General features: G+C 47.8%; 6 protein-coding genes across 6 annotated transcripts; 5 read left to right on the forward strand and 1 right to left on the reverse strand.

Annotated features, from left to right (window-relative positions):
* Nucleotides 1-3,619: 3,619 nt before the first annotated feature.
* Nucleotides 3,620-6,968, forward strand: BDV38DRAFT_268844 (uncharacterized protein; the record flags this gene model as incomplete). The annotated part of the gene is made up of 3 exons (XM_032056849.1): nt 3,620-4,388; nt 5,457-5,496; nt 5,552-6,968. The coding sequence occupies 3 exons, from the start codon at nt 3,620-3,622 to the stop codon at nt 6,966-6,968; spliced, it is 2,226 nt and encodes a 741-aa protein (XP_031916728.1).
* Nucleotides 6,969-8,576: 1,608 nt separating this feature from the next.
* BDV38DRAFT_7414 (WD repeat-containing protein) lies at nt 8,577-12,229 on the forward strand. Its single transcript, XM_032063853.1, has 3 exons — nt 8,577-9,121; nt 9,204-11,513; nt 11,568-12,229. Exons 1-3 carry the CDS (start codon nt 8,964-8,966, stop codon nt 12,097-12,099), a joined length of 3,000 nt encoding a protein of 999 aa, XP_031916729.1. The 5' UTR covers nt 8,577-8,963; the 3' UTR covers nt 12,100-12,229.
* Nucleotides 12,230-16,365: 4,136 nt separating this feature from the next.
* On the forward strand, nt 16,366-16,776 carry BDV38DRAFT_279645 (uncharacterized protein; the record flags this gene model as incomplete). Its single annotated transcript, XM_032059074.1, has 1 exon — nt 16,366-16,776. The coding sequence occupies one exon, from the start codon at nt 16,366-16,368 to the stop codon at nt 16,774-16,776; it is 411 nt and encodes a 136-aa protein (XP_031916730.1).
* A 1,195-nt stretch (nt 16,777-17,971) lies between these two features.
* Nucleotides 17,972-19,654, forward strand: BDV38DRAFT_279646 (putative MYND domain protein; the record flags this gene model as incomplete). The annotated part of the gene is made up of 1 exon (XM_032059075.1): nt 17,972-19,654. One exon carries the CDS (start codon nt 17,972-17,974, stop codon nt 19,652-19,654), a length of 1,683 nt encoding a protein of 560 aa, XP_031916731.1.
* A 67-nt stretch (nt 19,655-19,721) lies between these two features.
* On the reverse strand, nt 19,722-22,749 carry BDV38DRAFT_239027 (uncharacterized protein). The gene has a single exon (XM_032053728.1). The coding sequence runs from the start codon at nt 22,677-22,679 to the stop codon at nt 20,034-20,036; it is 2,646 nt and encodes an 881-aa protein (XP_031916732.1). The 5' UTR covers nt 22,680-22,749; the 3' UTR covers nt 19,722-20,033.
* Nucleotides 22,750-23,038: 289 nt separating this feature from the next.
* BDV38DRAFT_279648 (dolichol phosphate-mannose biosynthesis regulatory protein) lies at nt 23,039-23,339 on the forward strand (the record flags this gene model as incomplete). Its single annotated transcript, XM_032059076.1, has 2 exons — nt 23,039-23,095; nt 23,151-23,339. The coding sequence occupies 2 exons, from the start codon at nt 23,039-23,041 to the stop codon at nt 23,337-23,339; spliced, it is 246 nt and encodes an 81-aa protein (XP_031916733.1).
* Nucleotides 23,340-24,316: the final 977 nt, after the last annotated feature.

Raw genomic sequence — 24,316 nt, forward strand, 5'->3', positions numbered from 1 at the left:
CCCCCCCCATCCCCATCCGGTAAAAGCATGTTTTTACCTTACAAGGTGATGGGGTCGGTGGGAAATACTTGAGTGCATTTTCGGGCTGCAGAACTCCCTACAACAAAAAAGTCGTCGATAGATTGTATTGGCTTAACCCTGATGGACAATCTTTCCCTCCCCCCCTCCCCCCCCTTCCCCTCCAAATTAGGAGAGATTGCTACATAGGTCGTGTCGTCATGACCGATCGTCTGGTTGACGGATTCGCTCTCTGGGGCGATCGCCGCAGTGGTTCGCCCTCTTCTCCTCTCAGGAACACTCATGGTCCCATTTGCACAACTTCCCCTCCAACAAATTACGAATCCCCCTGCTCAACGGGATGAATTGAAGGACTAGGTTTTGGTTGTTTTAGGCTTTCTTATTTTTATTTTTATTTTTTTTTTCTTTCTACAAAAAAGGACTATTATTCTAAGACCTTTCTCTCGTGTCTTGAACGGCTGTTGTGAGTCCCATCTATCAGTCTAGTCCGTTCTTGGCCATTAAGACCAAGAATGGACGGTACTATTGGATACCAAAGCCAAAAAATCCGATAGCCTGGCGGAGCATGTGGCTTTCGCAGATGATGAGTGGTTGCCTGTCAATGTAAGGTAATGCTATCTTAATGGGGTTATCGTTTTGAGTCAAGAATTGTTGCCCGTTAACAGTCGCCGATCTCACCAACCTTCGGTCGAGGCTGGTCGGACTGGGTGATTTCCATGGTCACCGTGCGGCTGATGCCAGAACGATGCCTGGAACAGGCAATATGATTGGGTAATCGGGGACGGATATAATATCATCATGAGTAGTATATCTCGAATGTACTACTACTACACGACAAGGTACGAGGCCTTGCCTCCTTTGTCGGGCAAAGATAAATAAAATAAAATAGATGCAATGAAAAAGCGTATGGCCGACAAGCTCTGCCTCGATGTTGTTTGTTATCTTCATTGATAATCGAGTTACAGTACAAGAAAATCACATGCCTTGGCAGTAAGAAATGAAACGTATTGTATGGTGAATGTTACTTCCAGCCCCGTGGGTAACTTTTAGGGAACTGCGGCTGTGCAGCATTTCCCGTGAGGCGGTTACCGTCTCCACTGCCGTCGTTTCAGAATTTGAGAGTGTCTGGGTCGCACGAACGAGACATGAAGGAATGTACGCTTATCCTTCTCCCCTGAGTGGACAATGAATTGAGAGTCATGATGCTATCGATTGACAGGCCTTTCCTCCATCTTCATTGCTAACATCATCGCACCTTTTCTTCTGGAGCCCGGTATCACGCAACATTCCCTGATTGCATGCAAGCAGTAAAATCAGCATCGACGTCAACAACCTTATCAACCTAACGTAACTACAAACTTGGCCCCTGTGACGATACTTACTCAGTACCAATTACCGTTCCTTTTCAGGCTCTTTGATGGCAGCTGCACCCCGGGATTGGGCGATGGCTGGTGTGATCCTTTGCGACCACGCATATGTTATGTACGTATACTCCGTCGAGTGCATACATTCCAGCTGTCTTCGCGCCTTGATCGCTCGAAAGAGTTAGTTAGCTGCAGGGCTTGGTCTCCTGCGAGGAAAGCCAGCCGAGCGTGCCGTAGTACTAGTAGGACTACTATCTAGGTAAAACGTATGTGCATCCATACATACATCCTGTGCCTGCAATTGGCAGCTCATCCACGGACACGACAGCCCGGAGTACTGTGTCCCCTTCTGAGGCATTTTCAGACAGTTATCTCCGATAACTGCAGTCTCCGTTTTCGTTTCTTTTTCTTGTAAACAATGATTATTTTGCATATTATTGAAACGCCCCTTAATCTTTTCAGGACATAGCTCCCTCCACACATGCATTTCGAAAACGACGTCACTCCATTCCCCGCTCCATGACAGATACGTACCTAGGAAATAAAGCTGGAGACGCTTGTTAGTTACTTTGTTGGGTTATATCAACTATACCCAGAGTGTACAGCGTTAAACCTTTTTTTTAAAAAAAAAATAAATAAATAAATAAAAAATAGATTTGAAACTGAATTTGAAAATAAGTGTGGTAAAAAGAAATCATCCTTCTTATACCATTTAATCTTTTAACTAGTATAATTATTCTTTAGTACTCCGTACAGCGTTCCCTAAAGCATCACAACCCCTCCATGCCCATGTCACCTGATGACCAGCTGCAATGCACTGTTCCTGGTGCCGGAGGGGAACAAAATGGTCGCTTTTCTTCTGTTGTCTTAGCACTCATCGCACTGACATCACATCTCGGATGCTTAAAGCACAGACACCCCGCACTCTATGCATGTTTCTTTATTTGTGCCCATTCGGGCGCTGCGCTACGACAGAACATATTGTACACGCATGTTGACTCCGCACATTCAATACTGAACGTTCTCACAATCTTCTTCTCCCCTTTTTACTTATTTTTTATTTTTTTATTTTTTTTAGGCCCCCCTCATTTCTCTTCAATTTCATTTTTCCTATTATCTTATCGTGATTAAAAAACATGATGCGACAATTGTCTCGTCACCCTAATCAACATCCCGTCCTGAGTGACTTAGGTCTGCCCTTTACATCTCGACTGGTCAATAATCAATCACCAGACGCAGTGGGCACCGCAAGTAGTAGGACTTGTCGCTTCTGGCGCCTGCACAATGTTGTAATAACGCGTGGGCATGCGGACCGCTCCTAAGTTGGCGGCAATGCATGAGGCCGAAATAGTCAATTCGCAGACTCCTTCGTTCCAGCTAGCTTGAATTTGACGAGGTGGGCAAGCCATCCATTCATCAAATACCATACCATACCTACATCGGACAAGGGCGATCGAGTTGCCGAGAGGTCGGGGTTGCATTTTCCCTGATTCATAGCAATAGCTCCTGCGAGAGGACATTGCACTGACATTATTGCCTATATTTACCCCCTTCTCCGTGTGGTGGCCGGACAGGTGGCCGATGATCGATGATAGATAATAGATCTCCCAGCTCTTGTCCGATTTGGACGGGGAGGGAACTACGTACAAAATCTCGCAATCTCCTCACCCAGAACCGCTAAGTAAGTCAAAATTAAACAGAGAATTTATGAGCCCAAATTAGACCAGCTTGATGGAAAGTTCAACTGTAGTTTGTTCCTGTCAGTGTTCTGGTTCTCTCCCCTTGCGAGATTGTGTTCAAAATGACCTACAACGACGTCATGGGAGACTGACGGGGTTCCACCAACCGTTCTGTCATATCAATCAATATGTTGCTGTTTTGCTACCCTATCTCTTTGTAACCATGTTTCTGGCTTCTCCCTTACTATTCCAGATGGAGGAGATATGATATCAATGATTATGGGTAAAAAAAAGAAAGAAATTCTGAATGATTCGATCTCTTTAACTGATTGCGGTTGAATTGCTTTCGGCAGACACGGGACTGGGTAAGGTAATGATTACATACTGTACATCTCCAATAACATAAAATCAACAGAAGTAACTGCCCCGCCACCCCGCCCTAGAGCTGTTGACCGAAACCACCGCCTTGTAATAATAATCCAACAAACCTCTTTCTTCATTTTTCTTTCTTTCTTAGTCTCCGTCTCTTCACATCCGCTAATCTTCATAATAGTCATCATGGCAAGCCAATCTCCCAATCTGTACAGCTTTTCCAATTCGGATGCGCTTGCGCAACAGTTGAGGACATACGTCCTGAAGAATCAAAACGCCGCCCTCGCCCGGCATAACACTTTCCGAGTCGCAGTCTCCGGTGGCTCCCTGCCCACTGTTCTAGCCAAGGCTCTCCTTGCGCAAGGCAACGGAACCCCCGAAGACACCGCGCAGTTCTCCAAGTGGGATATCTTCTTTGCCGACGAGCGCGCCGTGCCCCTCGATCACCAAGACAGCAACTACAAATTACTGAAGGATGAATTGCTGAGCAAGATCCCCACAGAACTGGGTGAGCCCCGTGTGCACACCATCGATCCCCACCACGTGAACGACAAGGACCCCCAGGAGCTCGCAGACTTGTATCAGGAGGAACTGATGCGCATTTTCGCGGCCAAGGACAGCGTCAAATTGCCCGTGTTCGATTTGATCCTTCTGGGCTGTGGTCCCGATGGTCACACCTGCAGCCTGTTCCCCGGTCATGAGCTCCTTAGGGAGAAGGACGCTTGGGTCGCGGCCATTAGCGACTCGCCGAAGCCCCCACCAAAGCGTATCACCCTCACCCTGCCCGTGGTCACTCACGCTGTTAGCATCGCATTTGTGGCTACCGGTGGTGGAAAGAAGGACATCATGAAGCAAATTTTCGATGCTGAGGAGGGAAGGGAGCTCCCTTCTTCTCTTGTCAACCAAGGTGCTGGTGAGAAGGTCAGCTGGTTCACTGACCACCCTGCTGTGGAGGGTGTCTCTTTCCCGAGACGTGGAAGCTTGTAATGGGCACATGGGGCATTGTGACGGTTTGTCGAGTCGAAGAGGGTCGAAGTTGAACTCTTAAGTGAAGGAAAGGGAGGAAAGTCCGAGGCTATCTGCAACCGGGAATCCTTTGAATCGCTTGGTCTGAGTCCATGTACGCCTGCTGAACAAGATGGCGATGGCCTAACATGGGTATATCCGTGTTTGCGGGACTGAGTTGCTTAGGCCGTTATCCACGTTGTCAGTCAAAAGTTTGTGTTATCTGTACTTTTTGATATCACAGACAGTTCGAGTTGAATGAAGTAATTATGATGCCATACACGAGTATTAATAAAAAGTTGAAACGCTTAACACTCATTGATGACGTTCTCGTATAACTTGTGAAGTGAAATTCCACTGGAACCTTCCATTGGAAATTTATACCACAGCCTTGATATGCTTAGATCTTTGTGGTTTCCGGTCTGTTCCCAATGATTAAATGAGTCGACTGTTCTAGAAAAGTATAGAGTATAAACCACAAACAAGGACACTTGATTATTATTGGCTTGTGGATTCAAATATATATAGATACAGGTAATAATATAAAATGATTGATAGTATGACTATATTGAAGTATAGAGTAGAAGTTAATGTATTACTTATCTCTAATAGCAGTAAACTTATTCTTTATATCTGCACAAATACATCAACCAGAAAGGTATCTGCTCGCAGTCATATAGTAGTTCATTGGTCCTGTTCTCCATTGGGAAAGCACTCGGATGCCAAGCTTTTTTGAACTGGCACTGGAGCTCACCGCAGCACAAGGAACTTAAACTTGGAACTGGAGATGATTGTTCATACTATTGACATAAATAAACTCCGCCTGTGGATTGAAACTGGATTTGGGACCTCTCTTCTCACCCCACGGATCTGATCAGAATAACTGACTGAATGCATGTATGATCTGATGAATGACTTTGATCCCTAGTCACAATGCCAATACCCACTCGCTCCCTGTCGCTTCGGGAGCCCCGTAAACAGGTTAGTTCTTGTACCTCCCTTGCCTCAAGCTCCCCAGAGATGAGAGCTGTTCATCGCACGCCGTTTCCCCAGCTGATGTATTCTAACAATAAAAAATAAGTCCACTACACTAGGTCGCTCAGCCTCGATCAGGACAGTATCGACCAGCACAAAGGCAGCGGCGGGCGGTGCGCCCTCGAATCCTGCGACCAGTAACGAAAATGTCTCGACTCGAAGCAAAAGCTTGTTGCCAGTCCGCGATGACAGCCGGTCGGCGAGTCCATTGCGACCTCAGCCGCAACAGGATGGCCGGATTTCGCAGCGAGCGAGCAAGCCCGAACAAGACAAGCTATCCGCTACACCCACTCTTGCGAGTCGTCGTCGAAGTCTGATTAAACCGACTCCACTGAAGACCACTCCTTCTCCTGCGAAGCCTACTGCTGTGTCTACAACACCGAGACGAACTAGTTTTGCGCCTCCCCCACCCTCTCCAGCCAAGCAAAATGGGCGTCCAACATCGCCGAAGAAGACAGAAATGCCTCCCCCGCCTCGGCCGTCGAGGTCGGCTTCTTTGCGACAGCCAGCAAGTTCGAGTTCGGGGCCTCCTACACCAAGAGGCCATACGCGACACCGCAGTCAAGTGATCCCTCCCGCTTCTAGTCAAGTCTCTAGGAAGACAGATCCGCCATCGGCACCCAGTACACCACGTTCCAGGACCCAATTTTCGACCTACCAGCAACAACCCTCACCCAAGAAACTCGCCAAGCCTTCCATCGCTGCCCCATCAGCTAGTGCATCTATGGAGCTAGACCCCTCCTTGATACCCTCCTCCTCGCCAGAAGTTGCCGTGTTACAAACCGAACTCTTACAGCTGAGCCTTCTGCATCTGTCTTCACTGCGGGAGGACGCCGAATGGAAAGCCAACGCAGAGAAACAACTACGGATCAAGTACGATACGGTCGCAGAAAAGTATCGCTGCGTTGTGAAAGAGGAAAAGGAATATCAGCAGCGACTTAATGGACAAGCGTTGCACTGCTGGCTCAAGAACACCATTGAACATAACGGCCACCAAGGGTTTGGAGTACAAATCCGAGTCCTTTCAGAGGTTGCGCAAGAAGTCTGCGATTTGTCCGATATTTCAGGAGGGAGATTTACGTTGGCCGTGCAGGAATTTGAATCCTGGTTCCGAAAGGTTGAGGAGATAAAGACCTGTCGACATTACCAGGGAGGATCGGACCTTGATGTTTTTATCGACCCTCTCGATCGCGTCTGGAAGGAAGAAGCGCACGCTGTGACTATGAAACTTGAATTATGCTCGAGACAACTGCAGAGTCTGGATATAATGGGCTATGGGGAGGTAGAACAGTTGGAAGGCTCCAGCCTTTATCGAATCGCAAAGGGACTAGATGATATGGTGAATTCGATGACCGAGGAGTTGAACACCATCCGTAAGATTGAAGTGGACGTCGTAAGATCGGAAAGACAGTGGGTTAGTCAGCTCAGCCAGCAGGTGGCCTCCACGAGACCGCTGGAGAAGAGGATTCCCCGAGTTGGAATGTGGAGATCATAGCCTGGAAGAGACACCCTCATGGCAATGTGATTGATCAGTCACATAAGGTCAATCCGCGACGTCCTGGCTCGGAGCATAGCCCGAGGTTTTCATTCCTTTTTATTATTTTTTTTTCTTAGTCTGCGAAACTATACTCCACCATGAGCAGCTATACCCAGACGTTGAAAACACCAGCAGATCAAGGAGATACCCGGTGGAAGTTTAACGAAAACAACAGGAATCTTCTACGGCATAGAAGTCGAACCAGGGGCACATTACTCAGGGACGACTGAAAAGATCGATATAGAGCCATCCACTTTCTAAACTGAGGATGTGTCATTGAAAGGATGGGAAAACAAGCTTGTTGCTGGTGGTCCTGGTTTTGTGAGACCCCGGATGGTCTTGGAAACTGGTTTCTAACCCGCATTGACCCTTCCACGCAAACTTGATTGAGTGATACATACAGTGGACAGTCGATATGACATGACTTGTTATTCTTGGATTCCCTCGGCGGCATGTTAGTGACAGAGGGTTAGACTTGTGGGGGTTTTACGAGCTGTCTCCCTTTGTCTTCTTTTCCCCCTCCCCCTTCACACTTTCTGGTTTTAATCCCAACCTGCCAGCATCAGGGTGTCGGACTCGTGGACCGTCTTGATGTCTCCACCATTTCTAACCGGTCGCGGAAGCACGCCGGGACGGAAATACTACGCTTGAGATGATAGGCAGACTGGGATCCTGCTCGGCGACCAAAGTGGAAGTCACTTTGGCACGGAGTGCTTTTTGACCATGAGATGCTTGCGATGACTTATGAATAATAAATGAAAAGATGATTAATAGCGCTCCCGATAGTTCATTCCCGCGGTCTACCACTGCGGTTAGAAAAATAATCATATATACTCGGCCACGATTGATGGAGAGAGAGACGTTTTGCTTCAATGGTCCTAAAACGATGACTAAACCGTTTTCTGAAGATGGTTTTGTTGTCGTCATTAGTTTCAAAGTGTAACGTACCTGTATCCGACTATCGGCCGGACCTAAAAATCTGTGTTTTCTTACATCAACTGTCGCTACCATCTTAGTTGCAGGAATGTCTTGGAGCGGGAGCTGTCAATGATATGTTTCTCAGGTATATAAAAAGAACCTCTAGAATGGGTCTACCGATGAACACTTGTTCTGACTTTGACTTTTCTTTTTCTTTTCTTATTTTCTTTCTCAGTACGGCCGAAGCTGGTCCAGATTAAGCAAGGCTTGGCGTCCCCATGACGAACCAAACAATGATCTTTCAATGACTTCAAGCCGATGTAGTAGTGTGGACAACCTAGCTAAAAGGAACCCGTTTGAATACTACTATCAGCCCCCTCGACAGGTTGCTCATTGGATGCTCGCCCAGGGTTAAGACGTGGACGCGCTCTCTGTCACAGACTAAGGGCCCTGGAACCATAACCATTCAATATATCCTCGCCAATTCAATCTAGTCTCGACCAACCCGCCCAACGGTGGTTCTGGAACTGTGGAGCTTTTCCTTTTTTTCCCCCTCAATATTATCTATGACATTCCATTGCCTCTTACTTTTTCTCTTTCTCTCTCCACCTAGCGCCAGGACTAACACCGGAGTTAGTTTCTTTCTCCGCTGATCATCCTACTCTGTTACAATTTTATCAGATGCAGTTTACTCTCACCTCCCGCGGACTTTAAATGAGAATTCCTCCTTTCACTCCACCTTTGCGCGTCGCTTAAATACTCTACCAACCGAGGCCGATCTCATCGCCAATTCCCTGTTCATTATCAAGAGGTTGACATCGTCTAGGCCTTTTATGAACCTCCGCTGACGATTCTTAACGTTCGGTCCGTGACGACTTACGCTCGATATCGCTTCACGGAACGCAACAGACTGAGCGTCACCAAACTAGACGCTGACGTCACCGCAGCAGCTGTTGCCGTCCGAAATCTGTCGCGCGCAATGATCACAACACAAACAGAGTGAACACCGAGTGTCCCTTGACTATCGCCGCCATAATGAAGAACTCACCGTATGATCGCCTCTGGCGCCGGGAAATAGGGGAGCCGTCGCGCCGTGCTAGTATTCGCGGGATCTACGGATCTAAGGAATGGATAGACGATCTAGACATTGTTAACGAGTTGGGTGGACACACAGGCTGTGTTAATGCGCTATGGTACGTTTGAGACTAACTCATTATTGATGGTGCAGTGTTCTTTTCATGTTTTCTGGTTTCTGCGTCTGATAACTTTTTGCAGTTGGTCGCGGTCTGGCCAACTTCTCGCCTCAGGATCTGACGACCATTACGTGAATATCTATTCCTACCAACCCGAGTCGTCATCGGCGCCCTTTTCGCTGAATACCACTCTCCATACCGGTCACAAGGCGAACATATTCTCCGTCAAGTTCATGCCACATTCGAATGATCGTACCTTGGTAACATGCGCTGGTGACCATCAGGTTCGGGTCTTTGACATCGAATACTCTAGCAGTAATGGTAATCTTGAGGCTACATCTGCATTTACTGCGTCCGCCCGAAGTCGGCGCTTCAACAATTTCTACACAAATACCCGGTTCATGACTGCAGAGAATACCAATAGCCGTGTCTATCGTAGCCATGCAGATCGTGTTAAACGTATTGTCACTGAGTCGTCCCCGTATCTATTCCTTACATGCTCCGAGGATGGTGAGGTACGACAATGGGATTTACGTCAGCCTTCCTCCGCGTATCCTAAGCCATTAGGTGGGCAAGGCCCTATGGCCTATCGGCCGGGGGTGGTGCATGATGATTCGAATGTTCCCCCGCCGCTGATATCCTACAAACGGCATCACCTTGATCTCAACACCATATCGTGCTCTCCTACTCAACCCCATTATATTGCGCTGGGCGGCGCTCATCTTCACTGTTTCCTTCATGATAGGCGTATGCTGGGCCGAGACTTGCTCATGGAGCGAGGGGACCCAGGCGGCTCTCCTCGGATCGGTAGTGATCGCGAGGACGAGCTGATAAGTCACGCGACAAGATGTGTTCGAAGATTCGCACCCAATGGCAAGCGCCGGATGAAACCGCGGGACAACGGACACATCACTGCCTGTAAGATCAGTGATTTCAACCCGAACGAGATGGTGGTTAGCTGGTCGGGCGATCACATTTACAGTTTTGATCTAATCCAAAGCCCTGATGCCAGAGAAGCCGAATCAACACACGAAAGGTCCACCCAAGGAACCCAGTCTCCGCGTAAGCGACGGAGCTCAAAGAATAGAAAGCGGAAACGTCGAAATGGCGCCTCGATATCATCTTCCGAATTTAGCGGTAATCGGGATCAGCCTCGTCGGCGGTCCCACGAACAATCAGAAGACGACGAACCAATGATTCGCGCACGGTATGGGAACGGCGAAACAGGGGATGTCCCGCTATCAGCGGTCTCAGCGCCTACTTCTGGTTCGTCAAGGCGTGCAAGGAAGCAGGCAAGGTATCCTGTGCTGAACGAAGCGCAAAGACTTAGCATGCGTATTGCCAGAGCTCTAGTTAAGCTCCGCAAGGCTTTGTTCTCACTAGAAGCTACCGTACGAGAAGCAGGTGAATCGTCGAGCCAGCTAGACCCGACCCTTTATGTTGATTCATTCTCAACGACGCTAACACTAGCTTCGGAATATCTTCCAATGATGGAGGAAATCATGCGAACGTGGGGATACCCTCTCAATCCTTCTGCTGATGTGGTCAGGTTTCAGCAGGCTCTTCGTCGAAACAGGGAGACATCCTGGAGATTTGTTCAAGCCGCAGGAGCGTTAGCACGCGTCCTGGGAGGCGAGCTCCGCGGAGACTTACCTCCTAACATATCTTTCATGCAAATCATGCCTGCGCCTGGTGAGGGCAAAACTATTCCTCCAGAGGAGCAGTTCGGCTATGATTTCATAAAGGCCATACTGCTGTTTTTGGAAGGAGGTAGAGAGGCCCTCATTTCAGGCTTCAAGAGTAGTAATGAACATCGGCGGAGTGCGTCACGGTACCCTTTGTCCGATGAAGCTGATGAAAGTGCCATTGAATCGGAGTTAGTACCTTATCTTCAAAGACTCGCGGGAGACACACCTGTTGTGAACGTTGATGCCTCGAGATTCGAACACGATAGCACACGCGTACTCTTCCCGAATCAACACGCAGCAGTGACAGCTTTTGCAAACGTTGTGAAAATCCCACTTGAAGACTTAGAGGACGCCGCTGCAAGAATCAATGACTGTGAGGGCCATTCTGATAGCTCCCACATCCGCTCTCTTGATCGAACAGCTGTACGGCGGTTCTGGGGCTTAAAGGTCGCTCGTGGTATTTTGATGGAGGCAGGTTCGGGAGTGAATTATTCATTTGCTAATCGCGCCTTCGGTGGGTTGCGTACAGTAGTAGAAGATGAATCTGGATCCGAAGGCGAAGCGGGCCCGGAAAGGTCGCAAGCTGACATACAACCCGACATTGGAGAGTATCAAATCTTCCAACATCTCCACATGTTGTCTGCTATGAATTCTACCGAAGAAGCTCTGAATTTAGACGGCGGAGGATCTGAGGCTACTTCTAGGTCTGTATCTTATGTTATTCGCACTCCATCGACTGATGCTGATAGCGAGACAAGTGATGAAAGTGATTCTGAGGGTGATGGAAGTGGATCTGATGTGGCTGTGGAGGAAGTGGGAGATGACGGCGAAAACGAGGAGGATAGCAGCGATGACGACGATGACGACGATGACGAGTTTGATATCGATGGCAGTTCTGAAGGAGGCTATGATAGTGATGAGATGCTGGAGCCTGAAGAGCGCATGCTCCGCCTCAACGGTTTGCGAACATCTCGAAGGGAGGATGCGGGACTCGACGTGCCGTGCTCCTCGCATACCAAAGTCTATCGTGGACATTGCAATGTTAAAACAGTCAAAGATGTCAATTTCTTTGGCTTGAATGACGAATACGTGGTGAGTGGCAGCGACATGGGGCATCTGTTCATCTGGGACCGGAAGACGTGTGACTTGGTCAATATCCTGGAAGGTGATACTGAAGTCGTCAACGTTGTACAAGGTAAATTTAACTCTAGTTTGCTTAATCGAGCTTCTCCACTGATATTTTACTCCCAGGCCATCCATACGAACCGACCATTGCGGCTTCTGGCATAGACAGTACTATCAAGATCTTCTCAGCCGACAGAAATGCCCAGGAGAACGCTCGCCGCGGCATCAACATTCTGAACCCCGAGAACCCAGCTAACGTGCTAGGTCCGAGTGTCTCGAACATCGGCGGGCTCAAGAGCTGCAAGCGCATGCACGATAGCTACCAGATCATGAGTCAGAATGATGTCGAACGTCAAGGCGGTATGGCCGATGCATCCCTCACGGTAAGTCTGCTTAGTTCACATCTTCCACAACGTTGAACAAGTCAATAACTTCTGACAATGTAATTATAGAGAGAAATGCTCTCCCGGATTGCGGTAAGCATCCGGCATGGTGGAGGACAAGGAATTGTCGTGGATGAGAACTGCAACGTAAGTTTTACACCATCTTCAGCATCCCCTAGAGAAAAGAGGTGGTAAAACGCCCCAATAAGCTCATCACATATATCTAACGATATGGTCATAGATGATGTGAAAAATCAATTATCTTACAAAAAGTACTCTTATGCCAAAGGGGTACAGTTCGTGCACGAAAATTGGGGGTTCCTTTCTATATTAGTAACTTAATTTGATAGACCTTTATTGGGACACTGACCGCTTTACCAGACTATCATATAGTATTTCTGTAGAAATTGGTCAGGTCTTGCTCTTTCTACCCATGGGTGGTTCGAAGTCGGCCCTGTCTGCCATAGGCCCTCTGAGGATGTTCGTGTTGGAATACTTGATTAGGCACCGATGTCCTACTTTCAACTAGTACCGGGTACGCCGGGCAGGCTTAGACATAATCATAGAGGGTGTAGGGGCGATGGTCTTGTTGTGTCGATGAGTTCATTCCTCGTCCAAATTCTACTTTGTTTGACCAAGCTAAACAGCCAGGGATCCTATCCTTGACAGTTCTCGGTCGAAAGATGATTCCCCCACCCACCCACAGCGGTGGTCACTGAGCCTACCCAAGAAAACGCTACACTGGCCTAGCCCATTCTACCATTCCACCAATCTGGATGCTATGCTTGGGGTAGTGGACCCCAGAGGCCAAAAGTACTTCAGGCGCCTTCTTTAGAACATTTACCTGTCACAACCCACGCATGTACTGTTAAGGTTTCATTCGATCGTGAGAGTATTCATCACAACAAGGCATTGGCCTTGATGAGTAGTTCGCGTCGTGGTTACCGGCCTGCTCTTGATGTTACTGTTACTGGGGGTGTGGATTTATATTTCGTGAGAATCTTAGCAGGTTCTGTTCTTCTTTTGGGTGGATGCACTAATTCCTGTTAGATTGCTCTTATTGCGATTATTGCTTCGGATAGCGTCTTCGGTTCTGATTGGGACTGAGGTGAGTTACCGGTGTCTTGCTTTGGCGGAATTTTGAGGCTGTGTGAATGTCACTCTAGTAATAATGATCGATGAGAATATTGGTCTATGTATAATGTTAATAATAGAGAATGGCTGTACTAATTTTTTTTGGCCCTCGCCCTGTTCTGGCTGGTGAGCTGAACCTTCTTTTAAGTATAAGAGATCTAGCTTGGTGGAGCAAGGGATTAGGCAGTTCACTCGTCATCTGAAATGGATCATAGACAGCGTTCATAAATCGGTAAAGGGACCAGAAAACATGCAACAGGATCATGTCTTTCGGTCTTGGTTGATGAGATTAATGTGCAGTTGAGTAGGGTCGGGCATGTATTGAATTGTTCGACGTTTTGTTTTGTTGATGACCCTTGGATGTAGGTTGTTGTTTGTTATTCGGTATGTTAATGTGACTAGTAATAATACCGAAAAACAGCCTGCTTTTGGAGATACATTCAGAAGTCAAGTCTTATAATTCTTTTACCCGATCAATGAAACTACTGCTAGTCCTCAAAAGCTGACCAGAGGTCATGACGAGGTTTTTATTTGGCCAAACACCTATATAGATTCAAAATGTACAGGGAGAAGAATAAATCCCCGACATGATGGTTTCCCATTAATCCTCTATCATGTAAATTGGAAAAGCGATTCTGCCCGTTCAGACAAAGGCTTTGTATTCTAAGATCTTATAAGAACTGAATCGAGTATCTCTATGATCAAAATACATTCAGTCAGTCGAAGGTATGAATGTGCGAGAGACCTAGGTATACGATAGATTTAGGAGAGCCGCACTAAATGAGGCATTTGCATTGAAAAGCAATCTACCGATTCACAGTCCATATCAAAACCCAACCAAGACAAACAAACTGCAATACCTTGCCTTCGGAGGCACAGCCTGTCCAAGACCGAAACCAAGACCATGAAAGTTTGGATCATCTATACTTCAATGCATTTTCAGAATCAGGTCTTAGGATAAGCCAGTCAAGTCAAGCGATGCATTCATGAGCTCTATGCAAGGTCATAACGGTGGAGCTAAACTATTTGCAATAAGCTGAAAATCCCAATTTCTGGCGATTTATTGTCCTATTATATTGATAGGAATTTCATTTTCCGAGTTATGTAGTGGAGCAAGGTTCCTAGAATGGATACAATGCTGGGGTACATCTATTATGAGAGGCTAGTTGGGTTTGGTTGTAATGCCTTATACCATAACCGCATCCTGAGCATGGGGATACTTCCCCTAGCACAGCCATCTTCATGGCTTCTTGTATTTGTTGTATGTGTTTCTTATATCTTGTCTATTGATGCTTGTGTGAAAGATTAAATGTACATACAAGCTAGAAACTCTATCTTCCCCTCTCGAAGATTCTTGACCCTAGATTGAAACTAGCTCTGGTAAGTTCCTACAGGCTTGCGAGGTAATGTTGATATATCATAAACACACCTTAAACTATTGGATTGCCTTACAGTCTTTATGACTCGCAGAGACATTCTCCAGGGGCTGGGTGGAGTACTATAGATTAAGTAGTTTGAAATTGCCCTTGCATATTAGGGCTTATCTCATCGGGATTGTGATGTACATCCTTATTTAACTCCTCCGACCATACATGAACACAACAAATCGAGACTGATTTCCGAAATACAGCGATACAATGACCTGATATAGGTCTATCAGAGCTTGTAATTGATTTTTGATCATAGTTTACCCCAGTTCGCTGGAGTTCAAGCCGGCTTGTTGAGAACATTCGATGATATGGTCACTCCAAACAGAGAACGTTTTTGGCTCCATGCTACTCCGTACACGTTCATAAATAAGTAAGGAGAGAAAGTAAAGCGAGAGTGATACGTCAGTGCTACTACATCATGGATGTTTTGCCGGTCGATAATTGTACCTCAACCTTACATATCACAGTGGCGATTAACCTAACTTTATCGTCTTTCTCGGAAATGCAGAGCTCCACCGGCGAATAAATCATAACTCGAGACAGTGTTACTTGCTTGAGCTATTTCCTACGGCGAGGAGAGCTTAAAGTTGTTCATGCGCTGATATTGCATTACTCGTGCATATGTCCCTTGCTGGTGTTTGTGTGGCTGGTTTCAAGTGTGCACTTGCACTTTAGTGTGCCACCAGAAGGCTGAAAATGATAGAGATATGTTGAATTGGGAGATACTGCGCTTTTTAGCATACCGTAGGTCATATCAACCACCGGATATTCATAATAGGGGCATAGTGTATCCTGAGATATGTCACCAAAAGGATCTAGTAATGAAAAAGTTAGCTACCTTTCGCCCCAGATGTCCTTTGTAAGGGGTTATATAGAGTGTAGTAGAGATATCACAATTTGCAATAACCCGGACTGGCTGTGCTGAATCTCTGGAATGGCGGTCCTGACATGTGGTAACCGAGGAACCCACCAATATCAGAAGATGGAGGAATTTACTATACACAGACATGATCATCATACAATCAAACGATAAATATCGTATGGATCTGGTACAGCCTAAGACTTGAGCGCCTAGTTATGCAGGGGCGCCATTGGCGAGACAGAATCTACATCCAAAGCTCTGTAATTGACCCCCAGAACCAGTTTATTGACTCTGTGTGTATTCTACTGGAAGTAATGATATGAAGCACTGATGCTGCTTCAGGGGCGAGGCGATCGGTAATGCAAGGGGTTCCAATTAATATCTGCAGACTCCACCACGGAAATGCTAAGTAGTTTCCTAAACTACATGATACATGTGATATCACATATTTAGGGTTAAGATAATCTAGGCCCTATCTAGCTGGAGAACATGTATATAAGTGAGCATCATCCATCCCCTGACTACCTCGTTCTTCATAATCAAACACAATTAAAGCCTTCAAAGACTACCACCACCACTTACTCTTTACTCATTCCGTGACTATCAAAAACCATCTTTCACAATGAAGTTCTTCGCCATTACTCTTGCCTCCTTGGCTTCTTTCTCTTCCGTACTTGCCATGCCTAGCGCATCCACCAACGATGCGTCATGCGGCAAGTACATCTATGACACCTTTTACAACCCGAAGAGCACCGACGTGTACCACTGGAGGGAGGTCATGAACGATACCCCAGATGCTTGCGCAAACAGCAACGATGCATGTGGCAAATTTATGTATGGCTTCTTCAAAAACGACCAAAATAACCAGGACGTATGGAACTGGAAGCGGGTCATGGGTACATCGAACGCTTGCACGACCCCCGACGATGGGTCATGCTCCCACTTCCTCTATAAAACCTTTCAGAACAAGGATAGCACCGATATTTCAAACTGGAAGAGGATCATGGGAACAGACCCGAACCCTTGCAACTAAACAAGTTCGCCTTTCCAAGTGTTCCACTAAGTGTAAGGACCATATTATCAACCACTCCTTGTTTTCCATTGGAATGCGCTCACGATAACCAGTGAACTCATTCAATCCTGTCAACTTCGCCGGAAACTTTCGCTTGCGCTCATAATTGAGCGCCTGGTAATAGGTTCGTGGAGACTGAGCGAGGAATATGGGACAACGCTTGTTGAAAGCTCTGTGTACAATGGATCACATTAGCCTGAGCTGGCATGTAATTACAAGGAAATAATATTGCTTCTTTTTGTCCAGTTTTGCAAAGATCCACGTCGAGATGGGGTTGTAGCTTACCAGGCAAATTCTCAAGTAGGATAGTCATAGACCTTGTCGCTGTGGGTACTTGATCATTGACCCTTTTGATGTGATATGTTAGTTCGATATATATAGGAGCCAATTATGGAGTACAACCACAGGTTATCCTGTCCACATCGATAATCGTTTTTGCCTTTTCTCTTGATCTACAGACCACTTCTCGATGTGAGGGTTAGGTGTTTATTGGTGAGCTTTTAGGAATATTTTCTTGGTGAATGAGTTTAGCACGATTAATATGACTGACTAAAGGGACTCACCGCAGAATACCAGAGCATATATCTAAATTCTGTGAATAAAGTAATCACTAGATACATACTAGTAAGTCCGTTGCTGGTGTCGGTTTAGGAAAAGCCGACAAAGCAATGAAAAGAAAGACACGGAGAGATGTCAGGCAAGAGTGAGTAGTACTTTCCCAGAGCATATAGCTGTATTATAGGTCCGATTTTGATTGCCATTCGGGCTTGACCCCTAGTTAAGGTGAGAGAATTTGATAAGCCATATTTGACCTTCCTAATATGGATGATGTAGGGCAAATCTGTTATCATCACGTGGCGATAGACATCTCCCCGCATTCTTTTTTCTTTTTCTCTCTTTTTATACATTAATTTCTCACTGAAATAAGAAAACTTCGATGATTTGTTCAGCTTTATACATCAATTGTTGAATATCTTGGCACTACGCAACAAGCCCAGCCAATACATAAGATCTGCTGGGGGCGCAATCTCGTTCAACCTCAATATAGCCAACAATTGGCCTTCAGTCTACTGTTACCCCACGTCCCGAATAGAAGAAGTGAAATAGTCACACTGCTTCTCCAGTCAAGCTAGACACTAGGGTCTATATATCAAAGATGAAAGACCTCCTCCAAACACGCGCTGAAACAACCGCCCGTCTCTATGCGGACCCCCACAACCCACATCTTCACCTTGAACGAGGACTACTTCATGAGCAATTGGGATTTGCGGATTTAGCATCCGCGGACGCGTACCGCGCCCTTTCACTGCTGGAGTCCGTTGTCGACCCTGACGGATGTGAGTTTCATGCTCGACGGAAGATAGATACCCAAGTTCAAGGTGAAAAGGAGGGGGAGCAGGAGGAAGAAGATGACGACGACGACGATTCTTGTGTCGCTACTACACAAGACGAGTATGACGAGATTATCGGGACTGTATATGTCTTACTTGTTCGGAGCCTCGTGAAATGCCGGTGTTATAGAGATGCATATGAATTCTGCATGCGTGGACTGTCGCTACTTGGAGGTATGGAAAAGTGCGATGGTGAAGCCGTGGATACCCTCAAGGAGCAGCGGAGCGCAATCCAGAAAGTTTACATTTCTCGACGGCCCGTCTCGGTAAAGGAAATCGAAGCCGCGGATGTGGACATCAACCCTAGTACCCTGAATGCACAGGGCTTCGCGCGGAGGGTCCTGTATCCTTGGAACGAGCACGAGCCGGACAGAAAGGCCCCCGAGACACTCAATCTACTCAATGACAGACTTAAGGACATTGCCCCCAAATGTGAAGTGCGGGCTGTCGCCTTGCCTGCCCTCCATGGCACTACAGACGAAGGAACTTCATCAGACGGCGAGGTGTCCATCCAACTAGGCCTCTTCGCCAAAGAAGACATTGCCCCTGGCGAGATCATCCTCCGCGAAAACTCCCTGCTTACAGCCACCAACAGACTCCACGATGACCTCTGCGACGCCTGCAACGCCCCACTGCCCGACTTGTCAGCCGAGAACCCCCCCGTCGCCTGCACAGGCTGCGATGACACAATCTTCTGCAGTCAAACCTGCCACGACCAAGCACAGGAAATCTACCACGGCGCCCTCTGCGGCCTAATGGAGAATCTCGAATCTATCGGCAAAGACACTCCCGACCCCAAAGACAAAGCTGACTATCTGTACCTCCTCCTCCTGGGCCGGGCAATCGCTATGGCCACAACACAGGACGTGCATCCTCTCGACCTCCCCGAGATCAAATACATCTGGGGCGATTTCCATGACCTCGAAGGCTCATTTGAAGACTCTGTTACCTCCAACGACCCCACCGCAACGCTCCCCTTCTCATTTCACCTCAATATCCTCCAGCCCATGCGCATCATCGAGGAAATGGAACTGGATCCTTATGAGGTCCTCCCCCGCTATGATACCTGGGTGCTTAATACGCTCTATGCTAAATTCCGCGGCACCGCATCGGGACGTCTTTCTACCTGGGACGGTGGTCCGGAGCTCTGTGCTGTGCATCCGCTCTGGTGTCTTGCGAATCACTGCTGTGATCCGAATGTGAGGTGGGAGTGGGGTGGTGAGATTACGTTCCGGGCTAGGACGGAGTCTGAACGCCCTGATTGGAAGAAGACTAGTACAGGGGAGGAGAAGACGCCGTCAAGGGATGAGGGGATCAAGGCTGGTGAGGAGATTTTGAATCACTACTGTGACATTGGACTGGATGTTAAGGAGAGAAGGGAATGGGCTAGAGGTGCATTGGGTGGGTTGTGTTTGTGTGAAAGGTGTATGTGGGAGGCTGCTGAGTAGATTCGTTTTACATTGTCATTTCCTTGGGGGGGTTTACGAGAAAGGATAGATGGGTTGGATCGTTGAGTGATACCCTAGATATGATAGATGCTGTACCGAAAAAGCTATTGTTATAGTTTGCGTTTTATAGAAAGCTAGATTTGAAAGACCGCCATCAGGTGATTATGTGGATCGTTTGCAGTGCGTGCACCGACTTCTTTTTTTCGCTATTGTGAACCTAAACGCAGGGTAGTATAAATACACCTATGAAACCGAGCCTTTAACCTGTGCTAATTAAAAAAAATCATGACCTGCGGTCAACATGAATAATTTGAAATCTTTAAATGCGGCCTGTAAGCATTTCCATGTCATTTTTACAGCAACCCATCACCGTTTTATATTAGATATAGTCCGCGGCGTGGCCCCGACGAGGAGGAGTTCGGGACGGCGATCTACGCCGAGGGGGCGAGCGAGACGGTGATCGGGAATCCGAGTACCGGCGTCTTCTTTGATCACGTCCCGATCGTGCGGGGCTCGGGGAACGTGACACTGAATCATCGCGGGCGCGCCGAGCCGGGACTGCCTTGCGAGGTGAACGTGATGATGCGCGTTTAGAGCGAGGAGGAGACAAGGACTCGGAAGAGTAGCGCCTGCCTCGTGCCTCACGTCTAGGTGGAGTAACAGATCTCGACACTGACCTGGAGTAGCTTCGGTTCCTACGACTGTAACCCCGTTTCTCGGGTGTAGCAGACCGAGACGGTGAACGTCGCGCTGGATACGGGCTCACGCTTCGAGAGGCGCGCGAGTCGTAAGACTTAGCACGGGTCCGTCTGGGGGGAGTACGAGAGACCGACGACCTCCTGGGTGACCGGGATCGGCTGTAGGAAACAGAGCGCCGGCGACTTTTTGACACAGGGGACCTGGAGCGCGAAGGCGTGTAGCTGTAGCTCCGACGAGAAGATCCGGAGATGGATCGTGAGTAAGACCTGCCCCGACTGACCGAGCGCCGGCGGCCTCGGCCCGGCGAAGGCGAGCGGGAGTATGAATAGGAGCGCGAGCGTGAGCGTGAGTGACGTGGGCCAGTGCACGTGGAGCAAGATGAGCGAGAGCTGAAAGATTCAGCGTCTGACTCTGGAGTAGCGTCGCGAGCTGGGAGAGCTGGGACTGTCGGCTTGGGGAGGTTCTTTAGGTGTTCACGCATGTCCTCTGTCAGAATACCAAAACCGATACTTGTGAAATAGTTGATAGAAAAGCGGGTGTTGCGAGGGTTATCTGTTGGGAAAAGACCCTCAAAGCTCGGGCGAAGTATCTCATCTCTCATGTGCTCCTGCAGCTTCGGCAGACCCAGGTGCTCTCCTAGGTCTTGGAAGAGAATCTTGATGAAAATACGACTACTTGAAGTGGTTTCTTCTTCATTAAGGTGGATCACGGACATAACATGCCACCCGATGGCGTCTGTGCTGAGCATATGGCCGAAAAAGCGGGCAATATTGCGCAGCTTATTGGTCTCGAATCGATGGATCGTGTCGTAGTACTTGGCGAAAGCGGCCTCGAAAAGGTCACACCAAAGACGATTGATCTTGGAAAACCGCTCACCAATTAAACCGTAAAACTTTGAGTATGTTCTTTCTTGAGAACAACATTCAATAATCATCGACGGAAGTTCAGGCTCCAGGCCAGGTGGCAGTGAGATCTTCATCAATTTGTGACAGCATTCTTCGAAGTCAATGCTAGACATGATCGTCAAGTAGATTGTCCTCCGCAGGTTGACGAGGTCCGTATTACTTTGATCTTTGATATCCATCTGCCGCTCCTCTTCAGCTTCTTCATCGGAGCTCTCATCGGTCTCGTCCTCATCTTCTTCATCATCGCTACCTTCACCTAAGATCTCAGCCTTCAATTTTTTGTACGCGTCTTCGTGTTCCTCCCATTGCGCGTCGTATTTGAAAATGTTGAGGGTATCTTGAGTTTCAATCTCATCGTCAAGACCAACACGGTGTGTAATCTGATCTTCTTCCTCTACAAGATCAAGTTCATCCTTTATCGCCGGATTGTCTTTGTAACGGTCCTTACGGACTTGGAACAATACTTCGATCATGTACTGGACTCTCTTGTCGATATCGGCTTCGTGGAGAATATTTCTGAATTGATCGAACACCGCCAGGGCAATAGGACCACTCATTTCCTCCAAATGTTGACCGACTTCCCTTGTGAGGCCGACGGCAATCTCTACACTGTCATCTGTAGGTTTGTGGAGCAGGAGAAGAAGAATTTGAGCTGCAAGCATCTCATGTACGACCTGTTGGTTGCACAAGTGAGCGATGAAAGTCGTCGACGAGATGCAGACCGCCTTGTCATTTCGTTTGAACGCTTTGCGAAACTGGACGATCAATCGGTTAAGCAGCAATTCGCCAACTTGAGGGAGCTTGGTGTTGACGATAGCCACCATCGCAGCGTAAATTGGTGTGAACGGCAAGCTGGCAGCTTGAGCCTTCATAATGCTCCTGCAAAAGAGCCCGCGCCCACGTACTAGATTCTCGCCGAAAAGTTCTGGAACAATATGTTTGATGTTTGAGACGTTGACTTTGTTGATAAGACCGTTGATTGATTTTTTCAAAGCTTCCCATGCCATACGCTGGTATTCCTTGCTTGTCTTATCTGTGATCTGGGCTTGCAGCGCACGGAGTCGAGCGGGGGGAATATAAGTTCCTCCCGACCGCATATTCAAAAGCTTCTCATATTCTGCTTTGGCTGAAGCCTGTTTTTCTTCCTCTGTCATCGGTTTCCGCGCGGCCTCCTGCTTCTCATGTTGACGGACACGCTCTGCAAGTTGCCTTTCTCGCTCAATGGCGCGTTCAGGATCAATCCGTGGCGCATCTCCATCTTCTTTGATAGAGTCACCTGGGGGTGATCGGCGACGATTGGGAGAAGGCGAACGAGAGGGGGGCGAGCGTTTCCGTGAGCCTGATGCGTTTGGAGAATAGGATGTGCCAGGTGGAGGTGTGGGCACTCGGACCGCCGACTGCAATACGACCGGGTCTGTCATCGTTCCTTACAGTTCCCCAGATCACCCTGGGACCTCAATAAGGGAAGAGTGACTCTTGAGTCAAGTTGCGAAAACGTTGATTGTTGAGCTCCGTCGGACAGAACGTGAGGCGGCGAAGGGTAAAGTCTTAGCGTCTGGTTAGAATCACGTGACATACCAGGAGCCAAGCTGTTCGTGTTTATGCGATGGGATGGTCTGTCCATGACCATCTTTCAGGCGAGCAGTTCTTCGCAATTACTCTATTAGGTCCTCCCTAAAGATTTGTTCACCACTATGGTAAGAACTAAACCCTTTACATCGTTATATTTTCTTATGCTGATTGTCGCTGTTTCTAGCTGGGCCAACTCGTCGGATCCGCCATGCTCTTGGCCGCTACCGCAATCTTTCTCTACTACACGGCCTGGACTCTTCTCATGGTAGCTCTCTTCCTATGTCTTTTGGATTTACGTGCATTTATTAACGATCTGGTAGCCATTTGTCGACCCGGACCACCCCCTCCATGATCTTTTCCCTCCCCGTGTATGGGCCATCCGCATCCCTGTCATCCTTACTCTCCTCGGTTCGGCTGTGGTTGGTACATTCATCGGAATCGTTATGATCAACAGCAACAAGAAGAAGGCGGCCAAGGCTAAGGCTGCGGCGGCGAAGAAGAAGACTTGAAGATGTTGCAATAGGCGCGAACTTTGGTGTGCGCGCAGGGGGAACCTAGGTGCATCGGAACAGCTGTCATATACTTTGTAACAATACACGTCATATCCTTTTTTGATCCCTGGAGTATGCATGCATGCAACTTCCACGCTCTTCCCTACTACTATACTCTCAATGAATCTTCCTTAAACATGTCACGTGGTGCGATGAAAGACACCGACGACGAACTGATAGGTCAATCCAAGTTGGAAGATATCACATGAGATTGGATCCCCCAAAGGGGCAACCCCTCAAAGATGGAAGTAGTCCATAGTACTACTAGTACAAGCGTGAAGACCCGACGGATGGACTTCCAATGTGATTTAACAACCTCTCCACCGTCATGCCTCAGTCACCGCTTGATGATGTGCCAATGACAATCTGGGACCTTACATATGACGGCGAGTAAGTTACTATGCGGTAATGCGGACCTATCGGACAGAACATTCCGGATGATTCAATATTTGGTTGGCATGGAAGGAGCAGTGGCGGCTAGACCCGGATCGTCCACGGAAACATTAGTTAGAAATTGGGGAAGTTCCAGGTTGTTGACTGTGGCTTTGCCATTGCCCTTCCATGTCCAAATGGTAAGGGCTCTTTGGCTGCATCATTCAGACAAATCACGTGGCGCACGCTGACCCGTGTTCAGACGCGTGCTGTTTGCATGGTTTGTCCGGGGGGGGGCCCCTCATGCGACCTGCAGGGCAAACCAATAGTTTGCCTGGAATATGGTGTATGCATCGTCATTTGAGTACCGAGTGGCTGTGGAATGAGGAGTGGGGTGGGCTTTTCCTCTCATTCTCAGAGGAGGGGGGCGGATGACTCCATACGTACTTATTCTTTTTTTGGGTTTTGCAGACTGCAAGGCAAGCGCGGTACTCCGTAGATCCAAGGACCGTCTGGAAAAGGCACGTTAGGCAGTCCAAACCTGGCGTCATAGCCTGACGGTC

The sequence above is a fragment of the Aspergillus pseudotamarii genome, assembly GCF_009193445.1.
Source record: "Aspergillus pseudotamarii strain CBS 117625 unplaced genomic scaffold BDV38scaffold_10, whole genome shotgun sequence".
NCBI lineage: Eukaryota > Fungi > Ascomycota > Eurotiomycetes > Eurotiales > Aspergillaceae > Aspergillus > Aspergillus pseudotamarii.